Here is a 20,567-nt window from a genome sequence, read left to right on the forward strand (position 1 = left end):
ATTACGAATGCATACGGTGAAATTTGAGCATTTTAACAGTGTAAACAATATTTTTACATAGTCCACGATCGATCATCTACGTGGTGCATTATAAAATTATCATTCGCATATTGAAACGTAGCCTATGTGAGTGTATCAACATAACAACGCCTGACCATGCATGCACATTCCGCTTTGAGCGATGCGCTTTGATATCCATTGCTCTTATTTTACATTAAAAAAGGTAATACACTATTGATACCAACGTGTGGACAGTGGACATGTTTGTTTTATTTATAACATATGAAAATGAGGGAAAGTACGTGAGGGGATAAAGTTATAACACAGAAAACGAATATCAAACAAACGCGAGTCAACAATACCAAAATATGTGTGTAAATCATTGCTGCATCGAATCGATGGTCTATACTGTACAGTTAACCTTTTTTGCAATATAATGTAGTATACATGATATATTGTGATTCCTCTAAAATTATTATTATTATATATATAGCACACTATATTTCCTGGCACTCACATCCAAGATTCTTTTCTTGACCACTCTTTTCTTCTTTCTTTCTTTCTTTTCTTTCATTCTTTGTTTCTATATCCCCTCCTCTCGTTGTTTCTTTCTCTCTCTCTCTCTCTCTCTCTCCGATGACACTTTTTTTAAAATCTTCCAATTGACCCATGTGAAAATGGACCAATAGGCCTACAAAGTCCCTCATAGAGTCATTTCTACCGGAGCCACCGCCGCGGCAGATGAAGAACCTTGATGAATCCTCGCCTAAAATGAACGTTGGTCATGCCGTAGAGGGCGGGATTTATAAGAGAGTTCAGGTACAGAAACCCACTAATTGCTTCAAAAACCGACGAAGAAACAATGTCATTGTGGTCTAGGATTAGTATGGAGAGAATGACGTATGGCAACCAACAGATTACGAATGCCGCCACGATGGCAAACAGCATGACGGCAGCTTTTCGGTGTCCTCTGAGGGAGTCTCTGCCTAATTGCTGATTTGTCTCAGTCCCGTGGTCCGCCAATGTTTTATTTTGGACGGAATCGCCTGCAACTGCCCGAGTTCCAACACGAGGAATGCTACCTGCAGAGATCTTTTGAGATTGGGAAACTCCAGAAACTTCAAAATGGTTGTCCGTGTTTGCACACAAATATGCATTTCCTTTAACATCTACATTAGCATTTTCTTTATCGCTAGAACGCTTCTCTTGTCCATTGTTGTTTTCCTTCGTACCAGAACTAGATGAAGACTCGCCTGCTTCCTGAAGTTTCAAATGGTGCAAGCCATTTGGACCGTCTTCTGAAGTCACCTTTTGACCACTTTTACAGCGTTCTTGTGTTGCTAATTGTTTTTTGTCGAGCGATTTGTTTCTTCGTGGGCTGTTGTGGGAGCACGTCGTCTCGGATACTCGCCACGATGTATTCCTGATACCTCTGGATCTCTGTCGGATCTTCCAGAAGAGGCAAAAGCTGATGGAGAGTAGAAGCATAAAGGGAATCACGAATTCAAAGAATATCATGAAAAGTGATATGGGCTTATTGAAAGTGTATTCCAAGAGACACTCGGAATTGTAATTAACGGAATCACTTCCATTAATGCCCGGCCAGGCAAATGCCAGGAAGAGGTAGATGCCGATGGTTGCTACCCAGAGAACAAAGATAACCCACATGACATGTTCACGCCTGACGACATTTTCGCGACTGAAGTTTGTGACGAGGAACAGACGAAAAGCAGTTACAGCCAGGATGAAAAGGCCTGGTATAAACGTCACCATGTAGTTGAAAGCGGTTAATATCTTACAGGCGATCTCACCGAATGGCCAGTGACCTGCTGACATGATTGTAATGGTCAAAGGAAAGATAGATAACCCCACCAAGAAGTCCGCAATGGAAAGGTGGAGGATAAAAAGATGAGAGATGTTCTGCCAGACACGACGTTCTGTCCAGTAGGTTACCATGACTATGAAGTTAGAAAACATGATGGCAACTCCCAGGATAGTATAGGTTACCATGCCCAAGATGGCTCCGATGTGCGATCCATCATCACCAGTATTAGTCGGATAACTGCTGGTATTGTGGTTCTCCATCATTGCAAGATATCGTAAGGTATGACCTATGATGATGAAAAGAAAAAAGTGAAAGCAATTGTTTACGTACATCATGTACATAGAGGACCACACCAGTTATTTTACACCGGTGTTAAGTTGACAGTGTTAGTTTAACACCTATAGGTGTTATTTCAACACCTTTGGTTGTCACATTTACACTCTTTGGTGTTATGTTCAATCTATTGGGTGTTGGCTTAACACCATAGGGCGTGGTCTTCTATTAACACCAAGTGGTGTCAGTTTGAACACTACAGTTTTTACAGTGTAGTGATCTAAGCACTGGAAAAGGGCTTTCACAACTGAACGTTTCAGTGAACGTATGCATATCATGCCCGCTCGTTTATCATTCAATCTGATTTCTTTACATAGATAATTTAATGGTATATCATCGCCATACTATTTCTTGATATCTAGCATACCCTTTTTACGTATGACCTGGCCAAAACGTATAGATGACAAAGTCCCGACACACATTAATTCAAATTCACATCACCAACACAACAATCGTCTACCTTCGACCCCCCCCCCCCCTTATCACCATTCTGCTTCATGAAAGACCAGGGACCCATCTTACAAAGACTTGCGATTGATCTGATCAATCGCAACTATGGAAAGCCAGCAAAGTCAACATATAAAATGCATGTTTGCAAAAAAAAATTCTAGATGTGAAAATATATCCATAAATTCATTGATTTATTGACAGTTCGGTGTGTAATTCTCTTTTGTTTACAAAGGACGTTGTGCCAAGTTCCTATAGAAAAAAATATAAAAATGATGGATTTCTATAGAGTTACGATTAATTGGATCAATCGTAACTCTTTGTAAGACGGGGCCCAGGGCTTCTTTTCAGTATATCGACATGATAGATCGGGGGACTGTTTCATGAAAGTTGTCAGCACTGACGAGGTGTCTTTCTCCGACAGTTCCCATAGTAACAGTCAGAGGCTATAGAGCTTCTCAGTCAATCAAAAGCAAGGATTTCTCTGAAATAGTAAGCACTGAAAATTTAGTCAGTGACGACAACTTTCATGAAACACCCCCCTGATTGTCACTTTCCCGGCATATTTTCTTTCATATTTCGTGAACAGGTCATTAAGGGAGTAGTATTTGGTATATATTGCCATTAGTTAATAGCCAGGCATTACCCTAAATGGATGCTCACACTATGCCCAAAGTCATTATAAATGAGAAGAAACTGTAAATTGACTTCGTGGAAAAAGGCCTCCAGAAGAGCTGGCTCTATACGAAGTAGGATAGACCACACGGTCACAAAACGGGCATTATCAAAGGTGGATGAAATCAAGTGGACATTGGCCCTCTTTTGCGTTCAAAGTATCATTATGTAGTATTATTATTTTCGGCCTATCCGTTGTACTAAATTTTGTTCAAATGAAAAAGTAGGTACTGCAACAAAAAAAGGTAAAGTATAGATAATCATTAAGAAATTAGAAAGAAAGCATACAACCCGGGGGCCACTTCCATTGACGAGTGGATACCATGCGTGACCCCCCCCCCCAAAAAAAAAAAACACGTAAAACGGATCTCTTTTTCAAGATAGGGCACGTTGCGTACGTAACGTAATAAGGGTGTCAGAAACACTTGAATGATGAAAAAGGTATATATTCCGCTAGGAAATCTACGTGTTTACGGTCCATATAGCAAGGTAATAGAAAACACCCAACACTACGTGTTTAGGGTCCTATTTGGTGTTTCGGGTGGTACTAAACCCAATGACCAAAGGTAAAGCCCACGCCCATGGCACAACAATTAAGATATCGTTGTACTTGTTTAGGGTGCCAATTCTTGTAAAGGGTATACGTTTTGTTTCCAATACTTTGTCAAGGGTAGGGTTTCACACGCCAGTACCTGTTAAGGAGTGCATTTTCCAAAAGATGGAAAATACTTGTTTAGGGTCTTTTTCGAAACCCCGTGGTCATGCATAGTATCTATCCCCCCCACCGGGATATATACAAAGAAAAATATGAAAACAAACTATTGTCATTATCTTTTTTAATGATTAAGTCGACACAGAGAGAAATGCATACCTTTTTTGGATAAAAAATAAAACAAACAGAATGCATGGTATGAGAGAGGGAGTGATGGTTTAAGACTGACATCAACGTATTAAGGTGTGTGGTGAAGAGAGTGAATAAGATGAAAAGAAAGCTTCAGACATCAAATTTGATAAATAAAACAACATAGAAAATTAGATAAAAACATACTATTCATGTCACTGATTACTCCATAATTACTCAGAAAAATAAAGAATTCAAGAGATGTCAAAAAAATTTGAAAGGTGCAAGACGAGAGTATTTCATAAAGTTGTGATCAAAACATAGGCCAGAAAGTTGTTAAGACTGATGCACTAGAGCAAGAATTAATCAATATGATGCACTAGGGCCATCATTTGATGAATTCATACTCGAAGGTGATTGATAAAATAAAACGGGGAAAAAATTCACAACAAACACCCCTTTCATGCGTGATAATTCATCCTTAATAAGAAAAAAAAGAAGAGAAAACTGCTGTCAGTTCTTATCAAATGCGGGGTATAGTTTGAATGGCATAAATTTCATTTAGGAGGGGGTTGCACTTTAGTTTCTGCCACGTATATTTACGTCATATGCTATTTTCCTAGCTTTTCTTACTTCGAAATAAACTTGGATAATTTACTCTATTTCTAGGAAAACTATCAAATTACATTGTCATAATGAAAGGAAATCTAAAAAAGTGACCAGTACTGGACATTAATCAAATGTCGTTATTCAATATACAAGGTCGGGTGAAATAGTTACCTTTCGATGAAAACTGATGAAAATATGATATTCAGAGAGTTTATTCAAGTTTCAAGAGGAATAACGGTGTGCACGTAAGGACGAACGATACTAGTAAATTATTTTAGAAAGAATAATATTTCAACACATACACACCCATGCACACACTACAGTAATGTTATATAATTATGTAGGCGTGTGTATACATAATACTTATACACTGTAAAAAATGAAGTGCTAATTTAGCACTAACAGTGCTTGCATAGTGACTGCACTACGAGTGCTGATTTTTTTTAGTTCAAATTCAAACTAAAAAATCAGCACTCATAGTGCAGTCACTATACAAGCACTTTCATTTTTTTACAGTGTACGAGCCTAACCCATACAAACAACATAATGTACACCATTACTTCTGAAACCCATTTTACTTCTGATTGAGATTTTATCCAAAATCATTTAAAACATACAAATCAAAAGCCTACTTCATATGATAGCTAGATTGAATCATTTTTCTGATACTTACTGACTCATTATGTTTTTTTTCTTCAAATTTATTGTTTACCGACTCACTAGAGCCCCCCCCCCCCCGAAAAAATATTCCCTTTCTTATTACATTGTATAAATTTCATATTTTCTTTGCTTATGCTTACACTACTATAGTAAAATTTATGTATACATATGGCATTGCGATATTTATTGGTTTAGATCCTGACGAAGGGGTAAATGCCAGACAGCTTTAAAAATCCGATGACAACAGCTCTATCCATATATATATATATATATATATATATATATATATACATACATACCTATATATATATATATATATATATATATATATATATATATATATATACATATATATATATATATATATATATATATATTTATCTTAAAATTTCACGTATTGGCTGAAGATAATGCTCTGATTGCCAATATTTTTTTTTATTGTTTACTCGAATTTTCGACGGTCTTCCGTCCTCTTTATGAGTTTATATGGGTTTATGTGGAGTGTATGTGTGTGTGTCGAAGAGGGTGGGTATGCGTAAGTTTAGAAACCATTACAAAGATATAAATGAATATACAAATAAATACAATATGACAACAGGACATAGATAAATAAATATTTTCAATAAACACTAATCAATATGATAAACGTATCAATTTTATTTAAAATGAATTAGATAATCATGATAATAATAACTAAAATGAATGACAAAGATTCACTATTGAATCTATCATCAATACTCTATCATACTTTCCTTTTTTACATGGAGAAAGAAAATTGTCACTAGCTTTTTATATTACTTTTTAAAAGAGATGAATGATATTATCGGATTCTCTATTTACTCTCAGGGATATCTAAAAGTAAATTTTTGAAGGATACATTGCAAATCGTCTTGATTGTACTTACGACACCTTCATCGATAACTCAATTAACGAGTTTGATTTTTATTAATGAAAACTTTATGCAATAATAAAAGGAAAACAAATTATGGTCCACACCACAATACCCACGTGACTGATAGAAATTGCTTTATGGTTACTTTCAAATTGAACCGTGATTCTCTATCACGTGAAGCCTCTTACCACTAACATGCACTGACCAAATAAGCTGCATTAGCGTCCATTCGTCTAAGATGATTAAAAGGCAATGCACTTTTGCTTTCCATCGCATGCAACGGCGCGCAAAAGTTCCCTCGAATCCTTTTAGGGGCTCGACTTCGCTTGGGTTGACAACAAAATGACTGTTAAGTAGCTATTGATATAATGCACTTCACTTCTTACAGAGCGGCAATAATGGTTGCACTACCCCATTGCATCCATACATATACAGGATAAGTATTATCATCAGGGGGTATAAAGAACATATCTTAAAATGTCCACCTTTCCCGCTAGCTACTTATATTTGCCTATTATACATAAACAGATTAAGAAAATTGACGTTTCAAGGCCAGCACCGTTGACGTTAAAAATCCTCACAATAACAAACAGAATCAAAGTTTCACATTGCTTTAAAATTGTTTAGATAAGCGTCAAAAACAGAATATCAAAAGTAAATATTATTTAAAAGGGGTAGTTCACCCTGACGTTAAGTTCATTTCAATAAAGGCAGACAAATATAAAACAAGTATTTGGTGAAGGTTTGATGAAAATTCGTCAAAAGTAAAGATAGAACTATTAATTTTTAAAATTTGGATTTTGTGACGTCGCAGAAGAGCAACTCGCATCGTGTAATATTACTCCCCAAAAAACCATTTTGTCAAAAAAAAGTTGAATATATTTGTTTTATATGGATACATCATCGGATGCAAAAAGGCTAAAACGGGACGGTTTCGTAGTTTATCATGATTTTGTATCAAATTATTGTATCTATATTTTGATGTTCATAGATGCTCTGAAATCTGATCTTTAAAATACCAATTAGAAAATAAAGTCATGCTTTAGAGAACGCAGAACGTTTTTGTCGGGAGTTTAAAAAAGACTTGCGCCATACATTTGTTTTTAAATGGCATTTGAAAGATAAGACTTATCAGGTAGAGCATATGGACACCAAAATCATAACTTAAAACTAAATTTTGACAAACTTTCCCATTTTTTATGCGCATTGTATAAGATAAATATATTCATTGCACACGTTCCATAAAAAAATTGAATTTATGGAATTCAATGGGGAGGCTGCTAGCATACTGTTTGATGGATTTTCATCAAACCTTCACCAATATTTTTCTCCTAATATTAAAATGAACTTCAATCACATTTAACGTGGGTACTCCAGGCTGAAGAAAATATGATGTGAACAGATAAAGAAAATCTGTCATTGAAAATGTGATCAAAATCAGACAAGTAACAATGAAGTTATGACATCTTAAAGTTTGGAATTTCCGGTGAAACAGTTCTTGACAGTTTTCATGAATATTCAACGAGCAAATTGATGATGGTATATCCCTACTTGTTCTTTTGTATTTTATTATATGAAATTAGGTTTATTCAAAATTTTCTCCTCCAAGAACTAACAAAAAATAGATTGACAACTGATTTAGTGCATTAGATACTCATTGTTGCAACTTATTTCATTATAAGGGGGACATATTATTTACATATGTATGGAATAATGAAGCAATTATGTTTATAACATAAAAAAGGAAATTGGGGATGTGACATCATCAGTACACCTAATGAATATTCATGACGACGTGCATATATAAACTGTTTTCACAAAATGTTGCTAAACTTTAAAATTCAATAAATTTCTTTTTTGTTATCCGATTTTTATGAAAGTTTCAGCATTTTGCTCTGTGAATTTTACTATATTTATTCAAACATAAATACTTCCAGCCGGGGCATCTCTTTAAGCCTTAAATGCATGAAGCAATCCATTTACTCTCTGTCACTCAACGCTATTAACATTGTAATAACATGATGAAATCATGCTTTATGAATGTGGAAGATCAGTATACTAGTATACCATGTATACTATATCACATTATTGGAACAGGTGAATGGGTAGGTATATACTCGCCAAGTTCACCTACTCTCGTTTCCAGACAATTAAACGTCCCGAGGATATCAAAAGGGTTATAGTAACAATCAATATTCCCTGAATCTCAAAAGCATGCATGGAAAATAAAGCAATCAGAAACAAGATGTGAATTCTGAACGGTGAGATATCGGTCCATCCTCATTGACCCTGAGTTGCTATATTTGAACTCTCAAATCAGTCATGTCCATACACAAATTCCCCCGGTAACGTGACAATTTAATGCTGGTCTTAAAGCCAGATATTTGTGGATGTCACGGTTGTCAACGTCCCGATATGTTCAAACTTCCAACGCTTCGCGCTAGCCTTACTTATTTAATCTATATGTTACGCCACTGCCTCTTGTTTTCCCGATCCTATGCTGTTACTCTATACCGAAATGTGAAGAAATCGTCTGGCAACCGAGAATTTGACCCCAATCTAGCCATCCTTCAAGTACCATTTCAGTTCTGTTCACCCCTATTTTATGCGAAAAATGACGACTTGTAACCATTGCCCTGGGAAGCAGGGATGCTAAAGTACCCCTAAAATTCCATGGTAGTGCTGCGTGTATTATTCTCCATAGGCAGCGCGCCAAGATATTCTGAAAAAAAAATGGAAATGTATTTTTAAAAAGACTTGATTTTGTAGTGAAAACCTTTTTTTCTTCAAATTTACATTAGCATCCCCACTCAACAAATCGTTCCCAGCCCTGCTTGTAACCCCCCCCCCCTTTAATTTTTTTTGCCTTCTAGTTTTTGATAAACTAAATTGATAAACCTTTTTCACTTAAAATGTTTTCAAGTAAACTTTCAGTTCGCAAAAAAATGAAAGGAAAACGGGGGGACCCCTACCCCACATTTCAATTTGAATGAACCTTTCAGATTTTGAGTATATGCCCACTCTATTTACACATTATTTTTAAAACAAGACCACTTTACGCGTAATTATTATTTTCTCTTCTCTTGGCCATTTATTTTGTTAACTGCTGTTTAGCCATGTAATTTCACAGGCATATCCCGAAACAAGCCCCTCTTCTTCCATATAGTTGATAATTTGATCATTCATATTCATTGTTTATGACTGATTCGTTTAAGCTGTTGGTGTTCTACTTTCAACTTTATCATTGAATACTTGTCCCCAAACCCTATCATTTCTTTAGCATAAAATTAGATTTGTTAGCTGTTTACTTTCACAGAATTGTGACTTTCATCCTTGAATCTAAACTTAAGAAGTGCAAGAACTTGGAATATCCCTTTCCCCCACAATATTACATTACACTTTTAATTTTGCGGAAACATTGGCTTCTAACCCCCCCCCCTCAAAAAAGGGTGACTGAAAATCAAGCGGTTATACCAGGAACTTCACGAAGCTGCCTCGAAATTCTTAAAAACGACAATATGAAACTTATGAAAGTAATTGAATTACCATAGTATCTGTTTTCCGTTTCCCGATGTCATGGATGTTTGTTGTCAATCAACCCATTTATCCACAAACTACACAATTTCTCTTATCATGAGTAGTTGCTGACCTAATACATATAGGTCCATGCCTATATTCACCTTATTATCAGATCAGTAAGGAATTGGTAGTTTTTACATTGAAAATTATACAAACTTATACAATAACATTCTACGTATGGAGTCTGTTGCAAGGAAAATAGTATATATATATATATATATATATATATAACGAAATAATGCTGAAGATATATAATGCTTTCATTGCCAATAAAGTTTTTATTGTTCACTCGAATTTTCGACGGTCCTCCGTCTTCTTCAGGAGATTACAATGTGTGGTATTAATCAGAGAGCGCATCCTATATATATATATAGACATATATATTCATAAACGATATCGTGATAAGATTTCTAGTGCCAAACATCACTGAACACGATCACGATAGTTGATCTTATAATTCCAGGGCAATTTATGATCTTAATCAACAGGGACGCTGATGAAACCCGGCTTGAATTTATGATTTAATTCTTAGCAAGCTCCAGTTATCAGAGCCTTGGACGAAATTTTTTGACAGACCCCGATTTTACCACAGTCCCTGTAAACAGAAGAAACACACACACTCACATGCTTTATACCCACACGCACGTACACGCTCATCGTAGCATTCAGTGATTTCACACACAAACACACACCCACACTCCCAACTTCCTCTCCCTCCCCCACACACTCACACCCCGGGAAGTCCTATGCATAACTACCACAATATAAGATAATTCCTCACCTTGATTTCAATATGTGCCCTGTGCGTGGAGCCTTTCAAATTAACTGCTCTCTGCTCACAACGATCTAATAAAAATACAATCAAGATTCATCCTTTGGTAAATATAAAGGATAATCGCAGTGTTTTTGATGGTGGTAGCACTAGCACATCACATTAATGAGTGTCATCAAAAGCCCTACCATAACCAGTATATTAAGGGCAGTCAAGTTCCTATACTGTTTATTAAGAGAGTTTCTCGAAAAGCACTTTACATGATATGAAAATCCCCCGGAAAATGCAGTTTTCAGGAAGATAATGCCTTGCTTAGAGCATTTTAATTTTCACAGGTCTTTTTGTTACAAAATAAATGCTTTTTGGAAAAAAACATATGATAAGTATTACTTTCCAAGAAAACTTGAGCGTGCTATTTTATGGGGTACAATCACACGTACATGTATATTCGAATTGTTTATATTAGCTAAATCTTTGTGTATGACGTTGTGCGAAGATATAGGTAGGTAAAATCCTCATCCAAGCAGTGGATGTGATGCTACATGAGGTCAAAGAAATATGCATCAAAATTTCATCTCATTGTCAATTCCTCGATTTGGACACATTGTAACCGAAATGTTGCCTATATTTATCGCCTTTCAGCTTCCTCCGAATCAAAACACATATATAATGGGTGTGCGTGAGGATGCGTGTGTGCGTGTGGGGTGTGTGTTTGTGTGTGGTTGGGGGTGATATGTGTAATCAGATGATGGATATATGTTCTACAGATGAACAGAAGATTCTTCAAATTTTCTTCAATAAATTTCATAAACTATATCTACTCAATCGAATTGGTCTCTTTATATTACGCTCGCCTTCGGACACACGCGCATACACACACTCTATTTTTGCTCACCCTCGCGCACACAACAAAACACCATTTTTACATCGTAGGTAATCATTGTAAACCTTGTACAGATAAGTGCACATGGTGTGTGTGAAGTGGATGTGTACGTATTAGGGCCCATGTGTGGTTGTAAAAGCATAAATGAGAAAGAGGCGGAGACTAAAGAGAAACAGATAGTCACACACACACAAAAAGAAAGAAAGAAAGACAATTATACAGATGGAGAACGATCCATCGTCCATCAATAGCATCTGATGACATTCTTTACTTTGGCCTAATTATGCTAATCATGATAGTGAAATATAATCAGTACAGTCTACATGTCCCAAATTAATGCGCCAACGACTGATCCTTCATGTTACCCATATAAGAATGTCGTATCAAAATACTTTTTCATGAATACTGACATAACGTGGCATCTGAAGACTGCCATGCCCTTAAGCTTCTTTAATATCTCTCTTGTGGTTTCATTTACGAATCGACTGAAGACCGCAGTTTGAGAAGTAGTTCGTAATAGCTGAAAGTGCTCTTGTGGTACTGATGTGATGAGATTTTACTGTCACAACATGTTACATGTGTACATTTTGAAAGATTCTGGTTGAGCCGCCTTCATAAGATGGAGGCTTTAATTTAGCTTTCCGATGATCCGGCATCTTTAAAAGTTGATTTACTTTCATTGCGAGAGAAAATAGAAATTAAGCTCACCTGAAATGTAAGCAAACACTTCATTGTATGTTCAAATTCAATTTCGTTCTATTAACACAAGAAAATGTTGATTATTACGCTTTTCTTGAACAATGCAGTGTTGGATCATGCGTTTATTACAAATTCGTGGAACATTCTCGCCTTGCTCTTTTTAATTTTCCCGATATCAATTCGAAATTAATTTCAGTATTATTGTTATTAAAGCGGGGTTTTTTTTTTGCCACGTCCCATACTAAACTAGCTGTCGACAATGCTATTTCAAAAATATTTCGGGATTAGTTTATGCATGTTGTCGTTCCATCGGAAATCTTCCCTTTAAACAATACATTGCTGTTAGTTTCTTTGGCTTATTTCCGCATATCATAGCACTAAAACAGTCATTTGTAACTTCAAAAGAAATTGAAAGAAAAACAGACATTTTACATACAAATTGGGTCAAATTTTCTTAGCTTTTAGGAAAAGGAACCAGATAAATTTATAATTTAATTTTATAACTAAACAAAGATTATCTTTAGGACAATGAAAGAACCGTGCTTCAGAATGTTCGATGTACATACAGGTACCTAATAAATAGCAGCATTATTTAAAATGGGAAATTAGTATTATATTCTAAGGACAGAGTTAATTAATGATTTTGCTGTCTATACCCGAGCCTCCCTTTGTGCATATCAAATTAATAATGGATTAAAACACTCCCAGGGGTCTTGTGGCAAAATCGCGCCGACTAAAGGAAGAAAACAAAAGCTATCCCAAATTGAAAATAACATCGACGATCATTATTCGTAAGGTCATCTGGTAGTAATAAAAAAAATATTCGTAATTAAGTCCATGAATTTTATAATAATTATATTCATACTATGAGCAGCGAGGGACCGAGGATGCACGGTTTTATGGTTCAGTACTGTAGAAGGGAGGAATGCAAACAACCAACATGAATTGGTTACCTGTTTAATTGGACAACAAAAATATCATATTGAATCAAATGTTTCTCGGAGTTCTTTTGCCATCAGTCCCAACCCCCTTCGAGAAACATGATGAAAGGTCAAGTCCACCTCAGAAAAATGTTGATTTGAATCAATAGAGAAAAATCAGACAAGCACAATGCTGAAAATTTCATCAAAATCGGATGTAAAATAAGAAAGTTATAAAATTTCAAAGTTTTGCTTATTTTCAACAAAAAAGTTATATGAACGAGCCAGTTACATCCAAATGAGAGAGTCGATGATGTCACTCACTCACTATTTCTTTTGTTTTTTATTGTTTGAATTATACAATATTTCAATTTTTACGAATTTGACGATTAAGGACCTCCTTGCCTGAAGCACAAAATGTTAAAATAATGGAATTCCACGTGTTCAGGGAGGAATGAAACTTCATTTCACATGACAATGACGAGAAAAATAGAAATATTTCATATTTCATATAATAAAATGTATTCATTAAAAGGTTAAACGTTTATCACACTGTAATAAGATGGAAAAGGGGGCTTATCAAAGCTATGTTTCACAGAGGAACTGTTCGTCAAAAGACGCGAGGCTTACTATGATAATGTAATGTATAATGTATTGTAATGTATGATAATGCATTTACTTTTGTCCTTAAATAATTTATCATTTTTCATCTTTCAGGGGGGCACGTTGGGGGGGCAAAATCTCGTTTTGCCCCCCCAATTTTATTTGGGGGGCAAGTGCCCCCCCTGCCCCCCCCCCCCGCTTGGCGCCCTTGGCATCATGAATACAATGAATATTTCGAGCGTACATTGTTTGGAAAAGCTTTGATGTATATGACAAAATAAAGCAAATATAGGTTTACAGCTTCGTGACCCGTCGTGGTGTCGTGTTTCTGCCCTCTATAAAACAAAGGTACTGTGTTCGAATCCCACGTTGGTTTTAGTAGGTTAATTGGTATGTCTCGAAAGCTTTGGGGCTTGTATGTGAATACTTTCCAGGGAGTAGTCTATAGGCTTTGGCTATTTTTTTGTTTGGTCCATAGACCTACTATTATTTAAGAAAATATTATTAAATGTACACTGCACTCTACAATTCCGCTGTTATAGCAGCCTCCTCCATTCCTGTCTTATTTCAATAGCAATCTCGATTATATATTGTATGTAGAATTTTTTTTTGGTTTACTTAATTTTAAATGTACAGTGCCATCGTTGTAAATGGAATAAACGAAATGAAATGAAATGAGAAATAACTCAGATACTAAAGAAAACGAAGAAAGAAAACGACTCGTACCGTTTGTGAGTTGCGCGTTTTCATTTTTCTTCAAAACTTGACGATACCGACAATCCTTTCATCATGAACTATCTTGGCCTTCCTGATCTTACCACATCATTGACACTGTTGTATCCAAATCAGGAATATGTCCCATCCACACAGTTTCAAAAAAAGAAGGAATTATACAAAATAAATTTTGACCTTTCCTTTCAATATCGTTCGCTGTCGAATTTAGACCTTACATCGGTCGTTCATCAAAACAAATTGACGAAATGCATTTTCATTTGGACAGTAAACCTCGTAGGCCTAACGACGTCCGACTCTTCTGTTTAGTTAATATATAAGGGTTGATGTTGAAAATGGATAAGAGCATTCTTGAAATCTTCCTTACTTCACATATCAGCTGATTTTTCGACCGTGGAGAAAATATTTTAAAAGTTTACAATTGTCACAATGTTAGCCGATTTGATTTTTAGCTTTTCCGAATTTTACGAAATTGTAGTCCTTATTGAGATCTGTTTGAAGGTACAAGCCAGCTCATGTTGAATTTTTGCTTTTAATTATATTTGAAAAGTATGGTATAATCATAAAGAAAGCTAGAGAGGGGGCGGGGGAGGGGGAATTTGAGCAAAAATTCTTTTTTTTTTATTTCAGTCTATTTTATTTTCGCTCAGTGCTGTCAACACTATATTGCTTTGAGCAAATGTTTAGTCTGTAATCAAATGACATCGGACCAGACAACCGGTTAGAATGATTTACAAACGATTGCGATTGATTCAGTTATACATGTCATGTTTTTTTTAATGATTATTATAATTGATACATTATGATTGACACTCAAAAAGAGAAGAAGTGAAATGAAGAAGAGAAGAATTTCAAATTCTTCTCTCGGAGTATATATAGTTCGCTTTTACCGGAAAGATATATTCGTTTTGGTCCATTAAATCCTCTCAATGAACTAACTGCTTGTTTATGTGAACGCCCTCACGACTAAAATAATTCGAGGAAGATCATTTTCATGCATAGGCGTTTGCAATGTCAATGTTTAGGTATATAATAAGCAACACTTACCTACGCCAGTCTAAATAATAAGCAGGTCACTGTCTAAAGCCACGAAAATGAAATATCTTGGTCATTAAAACCTTCACCGCAACCACGCATCAACTAAGGTATTCCATACCAGAGCAATATCGGTCAAATGCGACAAGATTTATGTTTATGGTCTAATATAGGTATCTCAAGAGCTGATGAACTATGTATTTTTAACTCTAGAGACTGGGTTTGCACAGGATAGGAGTGTCTGAAAAATGGCAAATATCTGACGCCAAAGCATTTTATGCGTGCAAAGTGCGCATAGTTTCCGCTGGGGGTTGGAAGAGTCGTCAGTCATGTCGGTTATTTGGCGAGATGTCGAAGCTGAGAAGCGAAATGATTGTATGTATATAACATTATTTGATATTCTGTAGAATTGAAAACGAAATGCAGGCGATGACGACGAACCACCACTACACAGGTTCGGCAGATATTTCGAGAATAATGACAAAAGTGATTCAAGAATCGCATGGGTTTCATATTCATGATATTGTTTCGATGATTAAATATTCTCATGAAAACACATCCTCTGTTATTTTTTGTAGTACAGTAAGAATATAAATGAACGGACAAGGTGTACAGGGCTGATATAGCTCAAGTTCAAAGGTGCCAGCTGGTATTCTGATCTAATACCCTGGAGAAAGTCTCGTCATCTCTGACAATAACACCGTCTCATACAGGGGCGAAACCGCGATATGTTGCTAGAGGTGCAAGACGATGCAAAAGACGATGCAAACATGATGAGGCAATGTTTTCCTAAACTGAAAAACAATAGAGCTTCACGACCCACATATATTTTATGCTCTTCTTCCTTCCTTTCTTCCCTTTTTTTCATCCACCTCATTAATTTCTATTTGAAACACCCATAGGGCCCGGGGGGGGCTAATTAGTATATATATATATACATATGTGCCGCGGTCGAGACCCCCATTTTCAGCCTAAATTTCCGTTCCACAGCATCACCGATTTAGAAAGCAATTGAAATTCCTATATTCCCCGTTACAGAGACCCTCAAATTTGTGTTTCTCTTCCTGGACAGTGTGCTACCGTAGTCGCTACCATGCTACGTGAGTTCTGGAGACCCTGTAATTTGATGACCATTACATTTTTAGCAATATTGTTGATCGAAGAGCCGTTTCGGAGACCCTCATTTTAAGACCAAGATTCGGTTCCAGAGCCCCCGACCCCGAGTTTGTGCGGCACATACTTATCATGTTATAATTCGAGTAGCCCCCCCCCCTCCGGGCTATAGGGGGCCAACACCCCATGCCCCACTATAGCACCGTCTCTGGTCTCATGCAAGAACCAGGAAATTCTCGTCCCCGGTTTTCACCGAATCAACAAGTCGATAATCGTTCGGCTATATTTTTGTGCCATTATTTATCATGTTTATCATGATTATATATTTTCGGAATAGGAAAGCCCGGTTGTTTAGTATCTTGTAGTTCCTTGACGTATAATTTAAGCACTTCAAGCAGCCCTTAAAACAACACTTTTCCTTGAAGAAGAAGGGACCAGGGACCGACTGTTTCAAGTCCTTTCCCATGCACTTGAGAATGAATACTTGTTGAGTGCATCCATTGACTTTGAGTTGTCGACTGGTTTCTAACCGATATACGTTAATTATGTATTACGATGCTACCGACTATATATATTTATTTCAGTTGTGTCCAGTGCTCTCACTTCCATAACCTAATATGTTTTCAGGAATTTTGACGTTTTGAAAGACGATTTTATGCAAAATCTCAATATTTTGTTCAAGGACACTCAGGATATCTATAGGTGGCGTCTAACCTGACCAACATGTACCTTTTAAAATGAAAAAAATATATAAGTTAAAAATTGAACGTTGAATCTGTAATAAAACAAATAAAGCATACCCCCCCTCCCCCATTATCTATAGTGGACAGGACAGCGGTCATACCACTTGTGCCTGCAATTTCGAAGAAAAGATAACTGCAGCTACAGATGCACTTTCACCTGTATAACTTGCATAACATACGGTACTCTTAAATAATTATGCAGGTTAAAGTTGGAAATATGGTATATGCTCTTCCCAAGATTCTCCAATTAATGTGGGTATATGTCATCAAATCCGAATCAAGTAATAATCATGTTATAATTGTATAGATCAAAGATGACAGCTTCTGAATGTAAGATGGCGCCCAAATGTACATTATGATAATTATGTAGACAACTGATACGATATGCATTAAAACTTTCTTAATCTTTAATGGATTTTCGTCAAACCTTCACCGATATCTTTATCATTTTTTCATGTATTTCCGAAGCAAACTTTTCGTCAGGGTGATCTCTCTCTTTAATAAATTGTATAGAGTGGATATATACCAAAGAACCTCCTCAGCTATTACATTTTGCTTTCATCATCCTCCTACATCTGTCATTCTGTCCTTTGTCATTTTTTTTCTTGAGTCCACCATGTTTGCCCCTTGAAATGTTTAATTTGCGCGGAATATTCCCCTATGCCCAATAGCTCAAGTTTGTGTCACACATACTAGATCTATATTCCTTGAAATTAAAAACTGTTTCTTTTCATGTTCTATGAAAATGGTACTTCTCCCTTAGTTCTGAGAATTGAAGTTGTATAGCTGAAATTTGCCAAGGGCCAGCGTTAAAAGACTTTCCCCAATGTCTAGTTTCAATCATTTCGTGTTTTATTTTAATCTAAATCTTGTTATTTTATTTCAAAGAGAATTTATTCATTGTATTCTGTTCAGTGATAACATTTTGCTTTTCGTTCATTGACTTGCAGGCGCGCGGCATAGCGGCAAAACTTTCCGTTTTCTTATGTTGTTACATAAAATCATTTTTTTTTCATTATTTCATACTTGTGTGAATATGTCTCCCTTATAATGAAATAAGTTGCAGCAATAAATATCTAATGCACTAAATCAGTTGTCAATCCAATTTTTTTTAGTTCTTGGATGAAAAAATTTGAATAAACCTAATTTCATATAATAAAATACAAAAGAACAAGTGGAGATGTGACATCATCAGCCCACCTAATGAATATTCATGACGACTGTTTTCAAAAAATAGTGCTAAACTTTAAAATTCAATAACTTTGTTATTTTATATCCGATTTTGATGAAATTTTCAACATTTTGCTCAGTGAATTCTACTCTATGTATTAAGCCATAAATACTTTCAGCCCGGACCATCCCTTTAATGATTGAGTTACGATTTCAATCATACATCATGATGAAATTAAAATATATTTTTCGATGAGCTTCACACTTTATATGATTTGAAAATTGAATAACTTTGAAGAGGACCTCTACTTGTATACAATTAATCATACTTGTCATTCTAATGACGAAGTCGTCCTGTATTCTATGTGTTTCCAATCATTATGTCAGCTATTTTTTTTCTTGATGCTTCTCCAAAAATCATCTACAGATATAACCTAATACATCGATGACCACAAGTACAAAATTAATGCTAGATGGAGAGTGCACATAGATAATGACCGTTCATTCCACGGAATAAAAATACAGCCTACCATAAATTCATCCGTAAACTCAAGTACCAAAGCGCAAATGATTTGAGTTATAGTGAAGTGTTTTACATTCGCCAATTAATAAATAGTTCTTAAATTTTATGATCATCATGATCTTGGCTGCTACTTCAACAGCTCCGGTTGATTGTGTTCCGGTTTTCTTATATTTTTTTTCTTCAACAATTTCGTTTCATTTGAAACAGTAAATATAACTGTGAGTTGTCAATGATGTTGCACAAACATTTTTCAGTTCCATTCCGGTACAGTACGTCTCTAACGTGACTCGTTTGCTTTATCAGTAATCATGGACATGATGAAATGCAAAGCGTTTTTGCAATCAGTCATCCCCTATTCAATTTTTTGCTTTGGGCGATGGCATCTTTTGGAATAAGTAATCACTTTCCACATCATCCGTCATCTAGATTTTTCTTCTACTACTTCTCCTTCATCATTTTCTTCTCCTCCCCTCTTCCTCTTTCTTCTTCTTCTTCGCCCTTCTTCTTCATCTCCTTTCCCTCCTTCTCCCTTTTCTTCTTCCTTTGCTGATGACGACGACGACAACGAGGATGATGATGAATGTACTTCTCAAAACACCTATTCGTCCTCATGTTCATCCACATCTTTCTAACTACTCTTCCTCTCCGTGTCTCGGATCTTCTTTTTGTATGTGCTTGTCTTCCTTTTCCCTACTATTTTGAAGTTTCCTCTTCCCATCCCTTAGACACGTTGGAAGTCTGCCAGTTATGGTATTCAATTCACTACCACAGCGTTTGCCTAAAGGAACAACAAGCATTAGGGAATCATATAGTTTGTATCACTGGCGTACTTGGAACTCCTCGTCAGAGGGGGGGGGGGCATATATTTTCCAACAAGAAGAAAGGGTCGGGTGATAGGTCACCGCAATGTCTGGAAGCATTGACCATCTTCCTCCAACAGGAGAAGAAAAAATGGAGAAAGCAAAGCAGGTCATCACCATTCTTCCATGCAGGGGTCGGGCCACTGTCGGTCTATCAAGCGCTACCGCCCCACCCTCAGGTAGGATTTTAGTTTATATGATTCATTTTGGGCCTGATACTCATTTCATACCAAATAAATTCGACGAGTATGAGGATAGGAATGATTTTATTCATTTTTTTCAAAAAATCGACCAGGAAGCTGCAGAATTACATGGCCAATAAGAAAACCGAGTAAAGCATTCATATAAATAAAATATAAAAAAACCCCTCTCTGGCAGATTAAATAACTATGTAGGCCTATAAATCAGTATATAAGTGCATTTATAGGTGAAAGGCACTATTTTTCAAACAATACAAACATATATTCTCTTTGAATTAAATTAATTGATTATTATTCATTTATTATTTTTATTAATTAAAATATCTTTATACAAGATAACAAACTCAGATTGATTGTTTTTCAGCCTGGTCCTCTTAACATAAAATATACACAATAGATAAAAGAGTAACTTGGGTTCTGTACAAGTAATGAGTGAGTTCAATAACATTTACT

At 36.0% G+C, this 20,567-nt stretch overlaps 1 protein-coding gene across 4 annotated transcripts in view; it reads right to left on the reverse strand.

Annotated features, from left to right (window-relative positions):
• The window catches only part of LOC121429129 (D(2) dopamine receptor A-like), a 36,835-nt gene continuing 16,268 nt past the window's right edge, over positions 1-20,567 (reverse strand). For 3 of the 4 annotated variants that reach the window (XM_041626045.1, XM_041626044.1, XM_041626046.1), the window contains 2 exons: positions 10,643-10,707; positions 1-2,111 (listed from right to left, as the gene is read on the reverse strand). In XM_041626045.1, the coding sequence (XP_041481979.1) occupies positions 718-2,088 (1,371 nt within the window). In that variant the 5' untranslated portion in view covers positions 2,089-2,111; positions 10,643-10,707 and the 3' untranslated portion in view covers positions 1-717. Of the gene's footprint in view, positions 2,112-10,642; positions 10,708-15,517; positions 16,179-20,567 lie in introns of those variants that run through there. The other variant, XM_041626048.1, reaches the window with a different exon arrangement.

The sequence above is a fragment of the Lytechinus variegatus genome, chromosome 15 (assembly GCF_018143015.1).
Source record: "Lytechinus variegatus isolate NC3 chromosome 15, Lvar_3.0, whole genome shotgun sequence".
Taxonomy (NCBI): domain Eukaryota; kingdom Metazoa; phylum Echinodermata; class Echinoidea; order Temnopleuroida; family Toxopneustidae; genus Lytechinus; species Lytechinus variegatus.